Source organism: Blastomyces gilchristii (genome assembly GCF_000003855.2).
Source record: "Blastomyces gilchristii SLH14081 genomic scaffold supercont1.13, whole genome shotgun sequence".
NCBI lineage: Eukaryota > Fungi > Ascomycota > Eurotiomycetes > Onygenales > Ajellomycetaceae > Blastomyces > Blastomyces gilchristii.
In genome coordinates, this window is record NW_003101670.1 from 1,481,065 (window position 1) to 1,499,252 (window position 18,188).

The 18,188-nt window shown below is 37.1% G+C and overlaps 4 protein-coding genes across 4 annotated transcripts; 2 read left to right on the top strand and 2 right to left on the bottom strand.

Moving 5' to 3' along the window:
• Positions 1-5: 5 nt before the first annotated feature.
• On the top strand, positions 6-1,530 carry BDBG_17379 (uncharacterized protein; the record flags this gene model as incomplete). The annotated part of the gene is made up of 4 exons (XM_031725114.1): positions 6-86; positions 148-248; positions 320-777; positions 935-1,530. The coding sequence occupies 4 exons, from the start codon at positions 6-8 to the stop codon at positions 1,528-1,530; spliced, it is 1,236 nt and encodes a 411-aa protein (XP_031579403.1).
• A 4,822-nt stretch (positions 1,531-6,352) lies between these two features.
• On the top strand, positions 6,353-6,580 carry BDBG_06400 (uncharacterized protein; the record flags this gene model as incomplete). The annotated part of the gene is made up of 1 exon (XM_031722593.1): positions 6,353-6,580. One exon carries the CDS (start codon positions 6,353-6,355, stop codon positions 6,578-6,580), a length of 228 nt encoding a protein of 75 aa, XP_031579404.1.
• Positions 6,581-15,079: 8,499 nt separating this feature from the next.
• BDBG_06402 (uncharacterized protein) lies at positions 15,080-15,541 on the bottom strand (the record flags this gene model as incomplete). The annotated part of the gene is made up of 2 exons (XM_031722594.1): positions 15,080-15,124; positions 15,194-15,541. The coding sequence occupies 2 exons, from the start codon at positions 15,539-15,541 to the stop codon at positions 15,080-15,082; spliced, it is 393 nt and encodes a 130-aa protein (XP_031579405.1).
• A 2,142-nt stretch (positions 15,542-17,683) lies between these two features.
• BDBG_17380 (uncharacterized protein) lies at positions 17,684-18,049 on the bottom strand (the record flags this gene model as incomplete). Its single annotated transcript, XM_031725115.1, has 1 exon — positions 17,684-18,049. The coding sequence occupies one exon, from the start codon at positions 18,047-18,049 to the stop codon at positions 17,684-17,686; it is 366 nt and encodes a 121-aa protein (XP_031579406.1).
• Between the last annotated feature and the right edge of the window lie 139 nt (positions 18,050-18,188).

The window sequence follows — 18,188 nt, forward strand, 5'->3', positions numbered from 1 at the left end:
ACTTCATGTATTCCTCCGGGAGAGTAGGCGAGTACCTGGAGTCAACTGCACGACTTGGCTCCGCCCGAGGGCTCTATGTTCCAGGGGTGAGTCCTTCCCCTGAAGCCACTCAGCCCCCATGCGGTTTGAAGCTGACATATTCTTTAGAGCATGACTATCCTGGTGATCCGCAACCGCAGCGGGAGGCCTGAACTCATTATTGCACTGAAGAGAGATGCAAAGGGCATGACAAAGAAACAGAAAAAGCAGTTCGGCACCCTAACCCCTGATGACTGATCTAACACTGAAAGGTGACTTTGGCTGACCTAGTGGTATATAGCCCACATCACTCTATGCCCGAAGATATCGGGTCTCTCCTGCTTTGCCTCAACCCTGTGCTGGAGCTGTTGGTGCTGTGCCTTGCGTGTGGCCTCTTCCGCGATTTTAAGACTGTAGATGAAATCTTCTCACTTGAACCTTCTGCAGATGAGGGAAGTTATGAACTGGCTCTTTGCAAACCCACCATGCTGTTGTTCGGCCCGCACTCCTCTTTTTCAAAAGAGGAGGATGTGGGGCTTGAAAGCGCGTCAAGGAAGCAGCTCGGCAAGGGCAAGGGAAGCATGAAGATGGTGATGGAGACACTGTTGTATGAGGCCATTTCAGACAATGGACCTACGGGCAAGATCCTCACTGCCAGCTGGTTTGGGAAAGAGCTACCGAGGCTGGGTCGTCGGGCAGGATATGTCAGGTTCATCACTGTTCATGACATAAGAGTGGAGGTGCTTGTCCGTGCTGATGGTAAGTAATCAGCTGTCTCCTTCAGCATCGGTTACAAGGATCGTTGGCTGACAACAGCAGTGCTGCTGGGCAGAAAATGACTACTCTGTTGATGAGAGGCTAATGTTCACTGGTCAATCAAACCCTTGAGAGTTCTATCAATCATACATGAGCTCAGTCTGTAGTGTGCAGGGTGTTGGAAACATCCTTGGGCTGGCACAGCATGATGATATCACTGAGCACTTTCGCGGCTTGTCTCTGAGACGCCATTCAAGGCTCTTTCAGTGTCTTCCTGCAAAGTTGCGCCAGGATCTGGAGGACAGACAAGAGTTTGTCCAGCTCAATGTCCGGATTGAGGAGCTGAACAGTAAGATCCGAGCCTCGGGGACCTCAGAGAAGGAATGCCAGAAGCTGGAAGGTGAACAGTGCTCTTGCTACCTGCAGAAACAGAAGCTCGAGGCTCAGGAGCTGAATGACTGGCAAAAACAGTTCATTGAAGAGTGTAAACCAGGTACAGCTGTGGAGGAGGATGAGCACAGTGTGAGCTACCACTGGAGGTGGTTCAATCGCGTTGCCCATCTTATGCCTGAACAGAAGAGGCTCAGTGAGATGTTGTTCCTGTGTGTCCCGTTGCGGAGCTCAGAGGGAAGGCAGGTGATTGATGACATGATGACTCTGTGCTGTAGAAGGAGCCCGGTGTCGGACCATCCAGCCCTGAAGGCTGAAAGTGGCTGTTGTCCTGCAGGCGGGTGCGGAATTGATGTGGAGAGGTGAGCTAGCTCTTTATTTCAAGAAGTATCGCGCCTCCAGGAAATCTAGCTGATCCCAGGGTTCTCTGTTGCGTCATCAAAAGTCTGTCAACTAGGCAGAGATGGAAGCATATCTATAGATGTCAAAAGACTATCTTGAAGAAGCAGCATGGTTTCTCAGATCTATGCCCTATATGTCATCAGTGATACACTGATGAGTGGGAGTTTGAAGCCCACTGTCAATACCACATCAATCACCCGGCAATGATTCCACTCGAGTATGGCTTTCTAGAAGTATGTGGCATGCTTGCATGGCCTGGATTTTGCCCCTGATGTCTTGGGGACAGAGGCAAGCAGGCGCATCATCGCATGGCTGTCTTCTATGATCAACAGTTGTTGACCAGGCACATGAACTGCCACTATGACAACTCTGCCTTGAGATTGGACTGCGGCTCCATTCATGGCTGTGATCTGCTTTTCACCTCAATTTGAGAGCTTCAGCATCATTATGATGATTTACACTGTATTCCTGCTCTCAAGAAACAGCAGGGTTGCGCACTGGCATTGAAGAGTGATATGCCCTGCACCTCACAAGTTGCAGTGGAAGACAATATGAAGCTGGAAGTTCATGTCACCACTCCTGAGAGCTTCAAGTGCAAGTGAGTGGATATTGACAATGAGGGAGCGGCGAAGCGCCTGAGAAAACTTGAAAGTGTCAAATTAGCATCTAATGAGACCGGTACTGCGGAACCTGGGATTGTGAGAAGCGGCCTTGCTCACATCAATGCTGAGTGTTCACACTCTGTTATAGACTCTGAGTATTCTTCCTGTGTCAAGAGCCCTGACAGCTATAGTGACAAGTGCTGCGACATCCTGGAAAACATTGACCCCTGTCTATTTTTGTGTAGGGAGCGGAGCTGAAACGGCTGCTGTTCAAAACAACAATAGTCTTTAACCATCAGCAGTCCCAACTTCACTGGAAGAAACTAGTGACCATGGATCATCGGAGGACTGGGATTGCTCAGTCAGAGTAGCATCAGTTGTTGTAACCCTGGCTAATTGATGTTTTTGATAATCAACTAAATTATATTTAGAGATTGAATCTTCACACTTATTTGAATACAACTAGATTTAATTCAATGATCAGCACTTAATATGTCAACTCAAGACTGATGGTGGGATAGACACTGTGAACTTGAATTCCTCATGATTTTTATTTTTCTGCTGCCATTCCTCTCGGACTCTTAGGATGGAGACAATTTTCCAGAGGCTATTAATGCTAGACCGAGATGGTGAAAGATTTCATTGTACAAGGATAAACAATTCTCCGTGTTTGACATAGCGCGGCCAACAGAAGCCTATTCGACGGGGCATTCTTCAGCAGGAGTCTCTTTGACAAGGCAGTCTCCAACAGAAGTTAATTCAATGAGACAATCTTCAGCAGGAGATGCTTCGGCGGGATATGCTTCAGTGGGAGGATCTTCCCACAAGATGTCACGCCGCTGAAAAGCATCTGAGAAGGTGAGGAGTTAACAATGAAACATGGAGGAAAGGGATCCCCATCAAAATAAGGCTTTAGATGAGATACGAAGCCATGACTTAGAGATATTGAGATATATGTAAAAGCAGCAAGCTGAACTGGGGCGTTGTTACAGACTACATCTCAACAAATTAAAAGAGGAAGTGGAGTCAACAGAGGAGTGGTTAGATGAAAATGAAATCCCATGGAAAAATGTGACTTTTTTTGCAAATTGTCGACATATACAAATGGTTTTTTAACTCCAATCACGTGATCAAAACTAAACCATATATTGCTAGTCACTGTGCATAATATCTGGAGAAGGACAGGTGCTTCCTTCAGCAGGATATTATTTGGGAGTGGTTCTTCAGTGTTTCATGGATGAGAACACAGCATCTAATATATACTGTGAAAAGGAAAGTAATGTGAATATCTTCAAGGATATTACCTGTAATCTAACAAGCAGTGTGGTGAAAGAAGGTGGGATTGAGTGACTGAGTTATCATAGTGTTCCTGCCTCAGACATACAATCCGTGTTATTCACCCATCGCCTGATTTTACAGAACTGGAGATATGGGGACAGGTTCGATGCCCTTTAAAATGGGCCTTCTACCTGAAGATCTAGGTGCAATCATTTTTCCTTTCATAAGCAAGTTGCTGAAAGAGCTAAAGCATGACTGATTCTGCCATAATCTATGCTGCCTCCTCAGCGGGTGCTGCATGTGTGTTGATCGCGTGCAGATTGATATGTTGAATGATTCATCAGGTCAAACACTGTACTGCTTCTTTTCTCTTCAGATGGTTTGTCTACTCTATTTTGATTCACTGTAACCTACTGTTTGAACTGGTCAACTCATGTCATCTGTTTCTACTCCTTACCTACTGCTCTTTGACTTTGACTTGCAACCTGCTTGAGATACACTCTGTGACTGAAGCTCACTCTCAGACCGGAACACTTTCTGTTATCAATATGATCATTCTTAGACTGACTGTGTGACCATGTCTGAGACCAGGATCAAACTTTACAGTTGTCATGTTATCTAAAAGCATTACTTCTGATCATGATTTATGTTCATTATATTGATTTCAAATCACATTATTTCAAATATTAAAGATCTCAGATTCACTTTTCAAATAAAAATCTAGTCTCAGATAAAGAATATATTTAAATTCTTAGTCACATTTTCATTCTGATCTCATTATTGAAAATAACACTAAATGAGATTATGAAATCATTTCTCACTTACATAATATCATAACATAGTGCTTATTTGTTGAAAATTTAATAGAGAGTATTATCAAATATCATTACTTTTCTGAACACAGATTATAATTAATATCATTTTAATTAAAAAAAAAATATAAAATACAAAAAATAATAAAAAAACAAAAAATAAAACAACAAGAAAAAATCACAACAAAAAAAAAAAAAAAAAGAGAAAGAAAAAAAGAAGAGAAAGAAAAAAAGAGAAAGAAAGAAAAAGAAAAAAAATAAAAAAGAAAAGAAAAAGAAAAAAATAAAAAATAAAAATAAAAAAAAATCAAGATCACAGAGTCACAGTATTCTTAAAATACTCACTTCTCAGAGTCTTTGCAATGTTTATTATTAACTGTGTATCTCTCACAGTGAGAATAACACAGCTGTAATGAGTTATTATCTTAATATTATCTAATAAATAATCAGTATATATCTATATAAATGTGAATAATTAGAAAATATACACTTAAAAAGTATAGTCAGAGTAAACTCTGCTGTTACTTGAATAATATCAAGAATAGAATACTGAAATTAATAATTTCTCTCATTAATTTCACAGATAAGATATATGAAGATAATCTTAAGAAATATAAGATTCTCTGACTTCTGATAAAAACAGATCTTACAGAGAGACTCTATTTTCATCATATCAGAGACTGAGTATTACTAAAAAGCATTACTTTAATGTATATACACTTACTACAGTAATTTACTCTCTGCACACATGACTGAGAGTTGCAGCTTTTTCACATCACACAGCTCTCTCTGAGATGCTGCTACTGGTTTACAACTCACACAGTCTTTCAGTTCAGTATACACTGTGTATATACAGCTCTGTATACTGAGATTATGTTGATTATTATAATCTGATATAATACTCACTTTTCACAGGTCATGTTTCATTTGATTGAGAGAGAGAGAGAATATAACTGCTGTTTTATTTGAGAAGAGATGAGTAATTGAATCTATAGAAGATAATTTGATTTCTTCTGTATTTAAAATTTGATTAGTCTATACTCTTCAATTTGAGAGTTTCTGAGAGTGTTTTAATAGTTTTCATACCAGCTTGAAATTAGTGATTGATTGAAGAAGAGAAAAGAGAGAAGAAAGAAATGAGAACAACTTATCTTTATAATATAAAAACAGAGAATTACTGTAATTATTTACTCTAGTAACAAAGATCTGTTTTCTGCATGTATTTCTGATACAGATTATATAATAACTGTATACAAAGAATATCAACAGTGCATGTATTAAATGAAGATGATGTTATTATACAACACTGTAGCTGTTTCTGTACATCACTGAAAGCTGTTAATATTTTCTTTGAGTCTCTTTATATTTGATAAGTTAGTAATATATTTCAATACACTCTCTCTTTCATTATTATCATCATCATCATCATTATCATCATTATCACTATTATCATCATTATTACCATTATTATTATTATTATTATTATTATTATTATATCATTTCTGACTATCTCTTCTACCTTTATCTCTCTTCAATACTCACTGAAATCAATTATGTTATCTCTCTTCAAATATTCTGTGGTTCTGCGGATCATCAAGGCGCATGAGTGCTATCACAGATTGAAGAGAGAGAAGAAGAAGATGTTCAAGTGAGAAGAGACAGATTATAAGACACATTATAATGCCTTAAAGAGACTCTGTAAGAAAGTAGAATAATAACAATTTTAAGTAACACTTCTGATAGATTTAGACTGAACTAAGTATAGAAATAATGCAGATGACATCACTTATAAGAGATTGAAGAAGAAGATAGTGAAGAGTCTTATACAGTAGCAGTGAGATCAGAAGAAGTTCTGAGAATGATTTAAGACTAAGATAAAGAGAGAGAGAGAGAAGAAGAGTATTACTGTAAATAAGCAGTGATAGAAGAAGATTGAGAGAGTGTTAAAGCAGAAGACAAAGAAGTTAAAACTGATAAGTTTTTTATTTATTAAGAGATAACAATTTTTGATAACACTTCTATTCTCTAATTGATTAGCAGAAGCTGGCAGAGAAGAAGAGAATTAAGGCCTTGTTTAGGTCTCAAATACACTTCATGATTCAGAATATTGAGAAGACAGCTCTGCTCTCTGAGTATATCAATCTGCTTATCACTGAGATGAAACCTGAGACAGTAGATCAGAAAATGCAGGATTTTGAGACACAGATTGATCTGACTGAGAGAGAGCAGCAGAAACTCTTCTCTGAGAAGATAGTGAAGAGAGATTTTAAGATAATTATCATCTCAGATGAGAAGAAGAAGAAGAAGAAGAATAAGAAGTGAATTATAAAGAATGATAAGAAGAATGAGAAAGAGCAGAAAGATAATAAGTAGAAAAAGTTTTTTTCTTTTTATATTAGTTAGTTATAAGTTCATAATTATTAATAATTGAAATTAATTTTGAGTTTTTAAAAATTATTGTACAAGTTGTAATCAAGTCAGGAATAATATATATATATATATATATTTAACTATCATGATTCATAAATCACTATAATGTATAAGTATCAACATTTTTTCAACATTGATATTCATAATATTAATATATTTTTAATGATATCATCTGATAATATAATTTAATAACACTCTCTTTCACAATATTAATATATTTCAAGAAATATGACAGAGATTAATCAAGATTGTTTATTTACTTTTATACATCAATAATATTCAATCTGAGTTAGTACTAAAATTATAACTAAGTTAAGAAACAAGATTATTTTCTCTTATATTAATTCTTCTTACACATATCAGTGATCAGTTATTGAAAATAAATTATTATCTTTCTCAAATTATTATTATATCTTCTGAATTCACTTCTTTCACTTCTTTTACTTCTATTAAAGATTCACAAACTCTTTAAGAAATCACTGTGAATTACAAAGTCTATGTTGTTTACAATTTAACACAGAATACTCTCTTTCAATCATAATAAATAATCACTTCATTCTTCACATCTAATTCCAGGTCATAAAATTTATGAAAAACTCAACATAAATATTAAGATGAACTATAGAATAATTATCAACAGATTGTATTACAGATTACTGAAGAGTCATCTCTCTGCTACAATTACTGCAACTTTATTCAGAAATATTTATCATGAACTAGTCATAACTCTGAAGAAATTTCTCAACATCTGAAGTCATCAGAATGCAGACAATAAAAGAAAAATAATCAGAAAATTACTACTGAGCTGATAAGTTACTCTATCAGATAACAATTTTTAATAATACTAACTTTCTAATTTGAAGAAAATTATATAAAAACAATCATATATCAGTACTCTGATTTTATAACTCTTATCTGATAACTTTCATGAATAATTACTTCACATGTGTATATCTCTGAATCTTTCTCTTCAATCAATTGAAAACTCTGAATTCTGAACACTTCTTCAAATACTTAATTTAAATCTTCATATTTCACATCAATTCTGTCTTCAGTCTAACCTTGAGATACACTACAAAGTTAATATGCAACATCTAGAATCAGAGTTGAAGAATCATTGAAGAGTATCTCTCACAGTGAATGTATAAACTAGTATAAACAATCTTGCATTTATAAGAGTTACATGTTATTACATTGATGAGAACTGAACTTATTAAGAGACATTAATTGAATTTGAATCATTAATCAGTAGTTATACTGAGAATTATATAGCAGAGATATTAATAACTGTGATTAAAAATGACTATTAAGATATTAGTTTCAGTCTTCTTACAATTACAACTGATAATATTGTAAATAACTATACTATGATGAAGAGCTTGAAGCAAAAATTGGCTTTGCATTTCTGAAATGATAAACAAGGTTATATTCTCTGTATTACTCATGTGATTCAACTTGTGATACAAACACTGATAAAGAATCTTAACATTGAGATAAAGAATAATGAGATGACTGATTCTTAAGATGAGAATGAGATAAAAGTGATTACTTAAGTAACTTTTACATTCATTTTGTAAAAGATAATGTTTTTTGACAACACTTTTTAATATTGCTTTTTAATAACACTTTTTGATAACACTACTGTTAATTTTGAATAGATTGACTAATAATTTAAATATTACAGATTTAAAACATTGCTAATACAATTTATATCTTCTCTAAATAACAACAATGATTTCATGATATTTAATAAATAAACAAATCAGTCACATCACTGAATATGATACAGAATGTTAGAACACAGTGAAGTTCAATATATGAGATAGCTGTTCAGACTCTTCAATTGTATCAGATAATTAATCATTGAGTGCAACACTCTGATTAGAAAAAGATTCAGATATTGAAACTTTCTGATATGAAGTGAACTCAGTTGAAATATATGATTGATTTACTGTTTCAGTTTTATAAGATAATAAAGACAGTCTCAATCACTTGTATATCAATGCTGCAGTCAGTCTGATAAGTGTATAACAGTTTATTTACTCATCTTAAGAAGCAGTTGAATCACTTAAAAAGAAATTCAGTCTGAAATAATGCTATAGCACAGGCTATTATTACTGTAAGAAATAAACTAGCATATTATTACAGCAAAACTGAACAATCTTTTACAGAGTACTATGCTATAGCAGCTCTACTAGATCTCTTTCATCAAGTTAATATCTACACTTCTCAAGATTGAACAGAGAAGAAATAAGACTTATATGTCAAATTAGCTCAAGACTACTACAATGTCAACTATCAGAGATTTGAATGAGCAGATGTTTAAGATGTGAAGACAGTGAAATACAATTCTCTAGTAAGTAATAATCTTTGATAACACTTCATATCATATAGAACTATAATACTAACTTTGAAACAGAACTTATATACATTGATTACAACTGAAAATCAGATAAAATTACATGCTTATAAAACTGAATTTGATTACTATCTTCAAGATAATTTGACAAATTTACACATCAAATCAATTCTAGAGTTATGAAAAATTGTTGAGAGTATATATTCAACTGTTACACTGATAATATATGATATTCTGACAATTTCATTGACAGGGGTGAGAATGAAGTAAAAGTTCAACTCAAGTTGAGATATTTATCACTATCACTGAGAACAATTATAAGGAGAAACAATCAAGAAACTCATGATTGTAAAACATGAAATTATCAGACAGTTTAATACCTCTGATTACAGTATATCAGAGAAGTGTAGTTTTCATGAGAAAGTGAAGAATAAACTTGTATAAGAATGTATTTAGTTGTTTCATGAGTATTATCAATAATCATTATCAAATTCTGATTATATAAGCAATCACTGAATGAACTGAATGAGACTGATTTTAATCTTCAATCTCAGTCTTATTCTGATTTTGAAAGAATGATCATCTTTCACAGTTTATTCTGAGAAATTACTCTCATTTCACTGTTCTTGAATTAAATCTGGTCATTTTTCACATCATTTCTCTCAGAAATGGTTCATTTTCAGATTTTTTTGAGGCTTGATCCTGGTGAGACTTACGCCAAGAAATGTATAAGATCAGATTAAATGAGACCAAATGTGAAATTCATGATCCCGCCGGCTAGTCTAGTCATTCTACTTGTCAGTCAACTGAGCCTGATCGCAGATGCACTTGAGTTATCACTTTATTCATATCTTATTATTCACAGTGTGATGAGTCTGATAGCATTCATTCAGATGTTAATATATATTCTCTTATTATTGAAGATAAGGGAATTTTTCTTTAAAGATTTCTTACAATTTCATAGGCTTCTGATAAGCTCTCTCTCTTCTGAGCAGAGATTTCTGAGTCTCTCTTAATCTTCTTTTGAACTGCTGCTAAAATATTCATAATAGATAATCATTACATTTACTTTGATCTTGATTTCACTTTGTCTTTGCAGGTATTTTTATGAGATTTTCATTAAACTGTATTATATGCTGACTTTCAGTGCTCTCTATTCTCTTTAACAATATATCACTGCTTAAAAGATGTATTCTTGCATGTATATTATAATAGAAGCTATCATATTCATCAGTACTACAGTTGTATATTTTTTTAGAATCATGATTTAAAATATCACACTAGAAAAGTTCCTGCTCAGAATGAGCTTTATTATTAGAAATAATACTGTAGAGATTATTATATTGAATCTCAGACTGTTCAAGCTGCACTCTGATCAGTTTATCTATCTTCAAATTCTGAAAGTGAGTTTACTGTTCATTTTTGAAAATCATCTCTTTCAGATTATCTGATAATGAGCAGATAAATAAGACTGTGTCATCTTACTCTCTTTTCTGATTCAGATAAGACAGGAATTTACTGAAAGATTGCTTAAGTATGTGAAAAAGCACAGAAGCTCTCTTGTATTAATCAATGAGTTATATGAGAATATGATTGATATCAGTGACTATGAATGCATGCTAATATTTACAACTGAGATTGATATTACAGCTCAAATTTCATATATTAAGAAGATTTTGAATAGATGTAGAAAATGAAGCTCTCTGATCAGAAGTATTTCAATTGTCTGAGAAATTGATAACAGTGATATGACTTCTCATATCTGAAAGAGATGTTTCTCTTGATTGAGACTGATAGAGTCTTTAGCTCAGTTGAACTGAGTGTATAAGTGAATGCAGAAGCTCTTGAATCAAGACTGAGAAACTTATATAGATTAAACATGTCATAATTCTTATTACAGACACTAAAATATTGCAGATTCTATGTATATCAATATATCAATCAAATTCTCATAGAGATCTGAAATGACAGAACAGTCATGAGCATATTGAGATGAACTATTTAAAGTTCATGAATATATATAAGATTCTGAACAGAGAACTTCAGACTTGAAAGAGTCATCTTCTTCTTACTGATACTCATTTATTTCATCATTTATATCTCTTTCTTCACTGATTCATTAATAGTGACTGTGCATGATCATGTTCATAATATGATTTAATATTGTGTCTTACAGAACCTGTTCTGATCAGGTAGAACATATTCAAAGACTGTGAACTCTTTAGCAGAGAAGCAAGAGAGTCTCACTGAACTTATAAGAAGTGTAACAGATGCATTCATTTAATCAGTTACAGATATTCAGAAGAGTTATGACTCTGTCAACTCTATGAAGAGCAGAATGAACAGGCTGATTCATTTAATTGAATTGATATGAATGAATTCAGTGCAGAGAAGAGATTTTAGTTCTGTTGAATCTATTGACTACTGAGAACTTTCATTTCAGCCAACTAGATAAATATAGATTTGATACATTCTCCGTGCATTTATTACAATCTCTATCAGTCAATACATGAATTGGCATGTAACCATGCTTCCAGGATCGGAAGGCAATTATGACAGAAAAATAAGAGAAAGAAGATGACTGTATATGTTCCTGTTTATATTGTGACACTAGATCTGAAAAGCCAGAACTGTCAGAATCACAGTAACAAGACTTGCAGATCAAGATTTCAATACACACTCATCTTCATGAAACTGCTCAATAAACATTGTTATTTAGTGAAAAGCTATGTCAATTGTGCAATACAAACTAAACTATTATAACTGTCTCTATTATTTCAACTCAAGCTTCTCTCTCTAGACTTATCAGCTCTCTTGCTCATTTTTCCCAGTCTATTATCTACTTCAATTTACACTTCTTCTCACTGATTGCTGCTTGCAGTGTGCTCTGTAGCATCTCAACTTGTTTCTTGAAACTCTTCAGCTGAAGTTTGATGTTCTGATAACACTCAATTTTCTTATACAACATAGCTCTGTCTGCCATATATAGCTGCCTCTTCTTATTAAGCTGAGCTGCAATAGTGTCTTTCTTAACTGCTGATTCTTGTTGAATTACCTTTCATCTGTTGAGTTCAATATGCAGATGACTGATCAATGATTGACACTACTGATTGAAAACTGTAGCTTCTTGAAGTAATCGCGTGTATTACTCACTGTAATGCTGCAATTACTGAATACTAAATTAAGCAGCCTCCTCGCGGGCGAAGAACAATCTTAAAAGCTCTCAATTCACAAACTGGTCAGCAGGCTATCAGGCTTTTAGTTTATTTTCTGCTTCTAGCTAGGCTGATTGATGCTTATCTGTAGCTGAGAATCATTGAAGGCAGACATTCTGTTGATTATTTATTGGGAAATCAGCACAGCTCTGTGTGAATGTAGATCACTTCTACTTCTGTTCAGATAAGAACTCTTATACTAAGAAGATTATACCTCTCACTTGTAACAAGTTTCATCTATGAAGTGAAGAACAATTCTCAGTCATTCATATCAAGTAACTCAATCACTCATTCTTTAAAATCACATGAAATCACATGATTGCTCAGTGAGCTTGTCACTGATATGAAATCTTCTAGTCACTCATTTTTATCACATGAACTCACTTCCTTCTCAGAAACTCTTCACTTAAGTACAATTCTTGTTAATCATTCCCTTATTTCTCTTCTCATGAACTCAGTTTCCTTGAGACCTGCTTAAGCCTTTGATAAGTGTCTTACATGATATTTCTGTGACATCATCTCTTTCATCTTACTAATAGCATGTAGTCAGAACATTTTATCCCTGACAAACATGTACTATTTATTTCAGATCTGAGAAAATGTGAAAGATCAGTCAATCTATATAGATTCTATGTACATGACACTGATATCAATTGTATCTTCACAGCATTATATATTAGAAACATCTACAAGTAGTCAGAGCTGATTATCACTCTTATGAATTTGATTATAATCTGGTCAAAGGCATTCAATATCCTGACTGTTACTTCTCACAGAAAGGGAAGTGTGAACTGTTTCACATTGTAAAGCATAATTTATTCATTTCATGAGAGCTTACTTGAATATAAGTTGAATGATAATGAGTCATATCATTGATTTCCAGGTCTCAGATGTCTAAATCACCAGAGATGTTATCTACAAAGGTATTTCTTATTCCGGGAGGTCATCATTTTTCTTTTCATATCTAGACTGAGTATTTCTAGATCTTAGTATTCACTCAGTTAAGTATTTCCTAGATCAAACACCTTCTAGAGCTTAGTACTCACTTAGTCAAGTCATTTCTAGACCAAGCACCTTCTAGGTCTTTAGTATTCACTCAGTCAAGCATTTTCTAAATTAAACACTTTCTAAGTCTTAGTATTCACTCAATTATGTATTTCCAGATCTAGTATTCATATAAGTCTTCACTTTCTTACTACTCTCTTTATCAGAGGCTGACACCTTGATAGATGCATTGCTGTACTTACTCAGTAGGCATATCATGTAATGTTTAACTAGTAAGAAAGGAATAATAGATTAGAAATAATAAATGCATGTAAAAGTCAGAGTCAAAGACTAGCTGAACTCTAACTGAACTCTTAACTACAGACTGATAGAATAGATAAAAAGATATTTCAAATTCAAAACTTTATTTCAATTAAGTTAAAGAAGATATATAATCTATTAAAGTATTGTATTAAGATTGACTTGTAAAATTAATCTTCTGACTAAGATGTCAGTGAGTAGTGAGTTCACTGATTCTCTGCTAGCACTCTCCTTGGTGGTTAACCTGGTGCTACTCAAAGTCCACTTCTTGGCTGATTCATCATGATTGGTGAACCTGCCTCAATTCACTAATTACAACCAAGTATGATAGGAAGAATGATAGCACACACAATCATAATGACAGCACTGCACAAACTCCTGAGGCAGTACCCACTGACCTTGCCACTCTCAACCTTGAAAGGGAGTTGATGAGCTTTTGACAGCAGGGTATACAGAATGCCCATAGAAATAAGGAATGACATGAAAACAATAATGCTGATGAGCACATGCAGTATTGAAAGCAGTGAGAGAACACAGTGGGGGTGAAAACTGGCTGTCAGCTTCCAGAGTGAGAAAACGAGCAGTGTGGCCAGTATCAGAACGGCCGACAAGCCGATAATTAAGGAGCCGAATACATCATCAACAAGGAAGCCTGAAGTCTCGCCACCTACTAGATAGTCTCGTGGTAATCAGGGGCGGGATCTACTATTAACACCTCTCTCTCCTTTTGCTAATCCTCTCCTATCATCCTCACAGTAGATCCCGAGTGAAGGAAGGGAAATCCTGCAGTGTCTCCTCAAACTCTGGCCGAATTTTCAGAGCCGTGATATTTTTGATCCGCAAATCTTCGGCTGACATCGGGGATGGATCAGCACGCTGCCTACTTTCTGTTGCGAAAGCCGGCCCAGAGGGGGAAGAAATTATTGCATTGACTGCAAAAGATCCTTCATCGATCGACAGGCCCTTCGTCAGCATGACGCAGATTATCATTACTACTGCACGGATTGTAGGAAATCTTTTCCTTCAGTCAACAAAGCCCGGAGACATCGCTCCCAAAACCACTGGGTGCAGGGTACTCTGGCAACTTGGACAAACGGGAGCTGGAACTGCTTTCAAAAGAGCACTCAGCTAAATTGTTTGGCAGTAAGGGCAATGAAATTAAAATTCGGTCGGTCCACTGAACAAACATCGGTCGAGGTATAGGTTTGGGGCAGTGGACATTATCTTCTTGATGAGACTGAGATGCAGCACGAGGCAAAATGACTTCTAGAAAGTGGCATGACGATAAAATTGCCACTTCGTTAAGATATATAAATGTTGTCATGCCTGCCTATTCTAGATGATCCGCAAAATCTGTCAAACAAACAATCGGCCAATCCACAATCGAGTGGAAGTAACTACTTAACACTACATACATCCTTTTATTGCCTGAGACGAGTCTGTCGTAGCCTATAGGCTAGGCATGGATGTTAAACTTGATTATAATAATAATAATAATTGCCTGAGACACATTTATGCCATCTCCCATTCATCGTCGGTTACTCGGCTGGACTCGGACTGGAATAAATTGAACTTAGACACAGCAACATAACTGAAAATGCTATTGGAAATAAAAGGGAGATTTACCAGCATATTTTTAGCTTCAGAATCTGCCTTCCGCACTATAAGGAGGCAAGCTTCTACTGCTGCCCTCTCTTCCTGTAACCGTTTGATTTCAGTGATCCTCTCAGAATCCTTGCCGTCAGGTGGGTTTTTCTCCATTTTCTTGATGTTTCGTTGTGTCCAGACTCCGCTTTCCCCCTGAGGCCTGTCTTTGCCAACCGTAACCCAATATTGGGCGTTAACAAGAACTCGAGTACCAGTAGGCAGGTCGCTCATTCTTGTTTGAGGATTTCTTTGCAGCAGCTCCTCCAGAGTGGTGCAGACTAGCGTGTCGGCCCCGCATGAAGCGCTGCGCGAGTTTTGCTGTGACATCGTGTCTTGTACCTAACATGTCAGACCAATTTATTAACATAAGAAGGTTGTTGTACAGTTTTCTGACCTTTTGGTGTTCGCCTTTTGTATTAAGGAGCTTTGTTTCGCGGGAATTTGACTGGCAAATTTGAGCTTGCAGAATGGCAGGAGGTTGGGTGGGTGAAACACAACAATCGAAGGAGGGGGCATTCATCCCCAGGCGCCTTTGAAGTGCTGGGCTGCATTAGTGGTAAGCTAAATCGATGTTGATGGCACTTCATCATCCAATTAAATGAATGCGCGATGAACAGTACATCACTTGACTTTGAACCGGCAACATCGTCAATTTTCCACTGATCCATGTAGAATTCGATAACGTTTCCGAATTTTCCGAATCAGCACCATCAGTGATTCACTTCGGAAAAAAGTATACCTGTGACCGAATATTGTGACTACAGACCGTAACCAATATTGAGCAATAAGCGATTGAAGGCAAATTGTGCTCCGGAGAGTATGCAGCCAGGTGCCACAACACCATCTGATCTATGCTGTCGCCCAATGGCTCAATGACTAGTACCAAAATTATCACTGGCCTGAATATAAGAGGATGAGTACAACCACATGAGAATGGTTCAATTCAGTGATTTCTTCCGACAACCTGACGTTCTGTAGAAAATACTAATCACCACATCAGCGTGCCTCCTGTCCTGCATTATTATATTTCTCCTTGCGCAGAAATCTCAATCCACCTGCGGTATGTAAAGTATGGGCGTATGCGATGCGAGGCGCGCTCATGCCAGTCTTCTTGGCCAGAAAAAGGATGGTCTTCTTTGGGCCAAAAGGACCTACCATACCTTCGGGCCATTTGACGTTACTAATGAAGAAGAGCTTGGCAAATTCCTGCATATCATGCTCGGGAATAGCGGCGAGCAAGTGTTGCGGAGAAGTTTATTTCTTGGACCTCTCTGTGCAGTTTGTGCCACTTCGATCTTCCGCCATTCCTTGACATGCTCAACAAGCCGTGCTAGATGAGGGGACTTTAGTTTATAATGCTGTTTGTCACTGGGGTCTTCCCGGACCCTCGCCCGTAGCTATAAAATGAAAACTCTTCTCATAAGGATACAGGACAAAAGGGAAGTCCCCCCACGAAATGTCTTTCGAGGTCTATCGGGTTGCCTACGCTGGTTTGCCACGTGACCACGACGCTATTTTCGTGGTAACAAATGACAATCAATCTGGCCATCTCTTTGAGGTGGACAATCAGACATTGGAATGTCCTCTAGATTTCAATATTGTTGCGCCAGCGCAGATGTTGGGTGTCTGGTGAGTGGGACGACCCAGAACCGGACCATGCCTTGGGTCTCTTCCCGTACAGCTCTCCGGTCCTTTCATCATCATGCACATTCTCAGCTACGTTCTCGTCTGTCGCGTCCGTCGAAGGATCTCTATGTAGGGCCAGAGGGATATGGGCCAAGGCGGACAGCCGTGCGGAAATGTCCTCTGGGCGTAATAGGTTAAATCTCACATGGACGACCTGCCGCTTGGTCCACAGTTCCTAAAGGCCGTGACCCAATGCCGCCGCAGCCGTGGCATCGGTCCACACTAGAAGTGTAAGCCCCCGGTTTCCAAGTCTGTGTCCCTGCCACTGGAGAAGCCGGTAGCAGAGGAGAATACTCTTTGCTAGTTTCTTCCACGCGCTGTAACTCTTAAACTAAGATAAGACGCCCGCAGCCTTTCTTCACTCCCGGAGCATCGCTTCTGAAAAAAGCGCCGGATAAGGAATTGTTCACCCATACCCCAGAAAAGGCACCAAAAAACCCCCAAGCTGGGGCCTAGATTGAACTTGAAGAACAAGATCATTTTCACGTTACTCCATTTGCAGCTGTGACATCATGAATTTCCTCATAACTTTGGTTCTTAACTGTAACAAGTAACAAGTAACTTCAGAAACATCTCAGGCCCCGACTAAGTTGACAGCTCAGGGTCCTCAGATGGGCTAGCCTAAAATGAGGAACATTATACCAAGAGTAGAGCTGATCACGATTAAAGGCATGTGGAGAAATCCAGAAATCCCAAAGTCCTACGAGTCGAAGTCGTCAACTCTAGCCCTTTTCAATAAATGCAGGTAAAACAGGATCGCACTGTTCCCCTGGGTGGTATTTCTCACTCACCCCTGATTTCCCCTAGCGTAGTCATGATGCGCTTGATAATCCAGCCTTGATCTTCACTCCAATACAGAACCTTACCTCTGGCATCCTTTATCCATGCTTCATCTCGGTATACCTTCCATGCTTCGATAATATCGGAACTCGATCCACACTGTTTGAGTCTCCCAAGTACATCATTTTCGACAAAATAGGGAGGAATATATGTGTCATAAGGAAACTGTACATCGTCTACCAGACAGATACCTTCCCATGTGTCGAAGAGACCAAGTTGTCGAAGGAAATTTGGCTTATCTGGTGGCCAGGAAAGCGATGGGTTCCAGGTCCGAAGCACAAGAAGCTCGATGATATTGGAAGGCCGCATATGGGGGAGAAGGAATCTTATAAATGAGTCTCATTTCCGGCTCTCTCCGCCGCTTCCGTCCCCATGTATGATGAAGTGAATACTCAAGTTGGGGTCCGAAGGGGGCAACCAGGATGAGAGATCCGTAACGTCCCCGAAA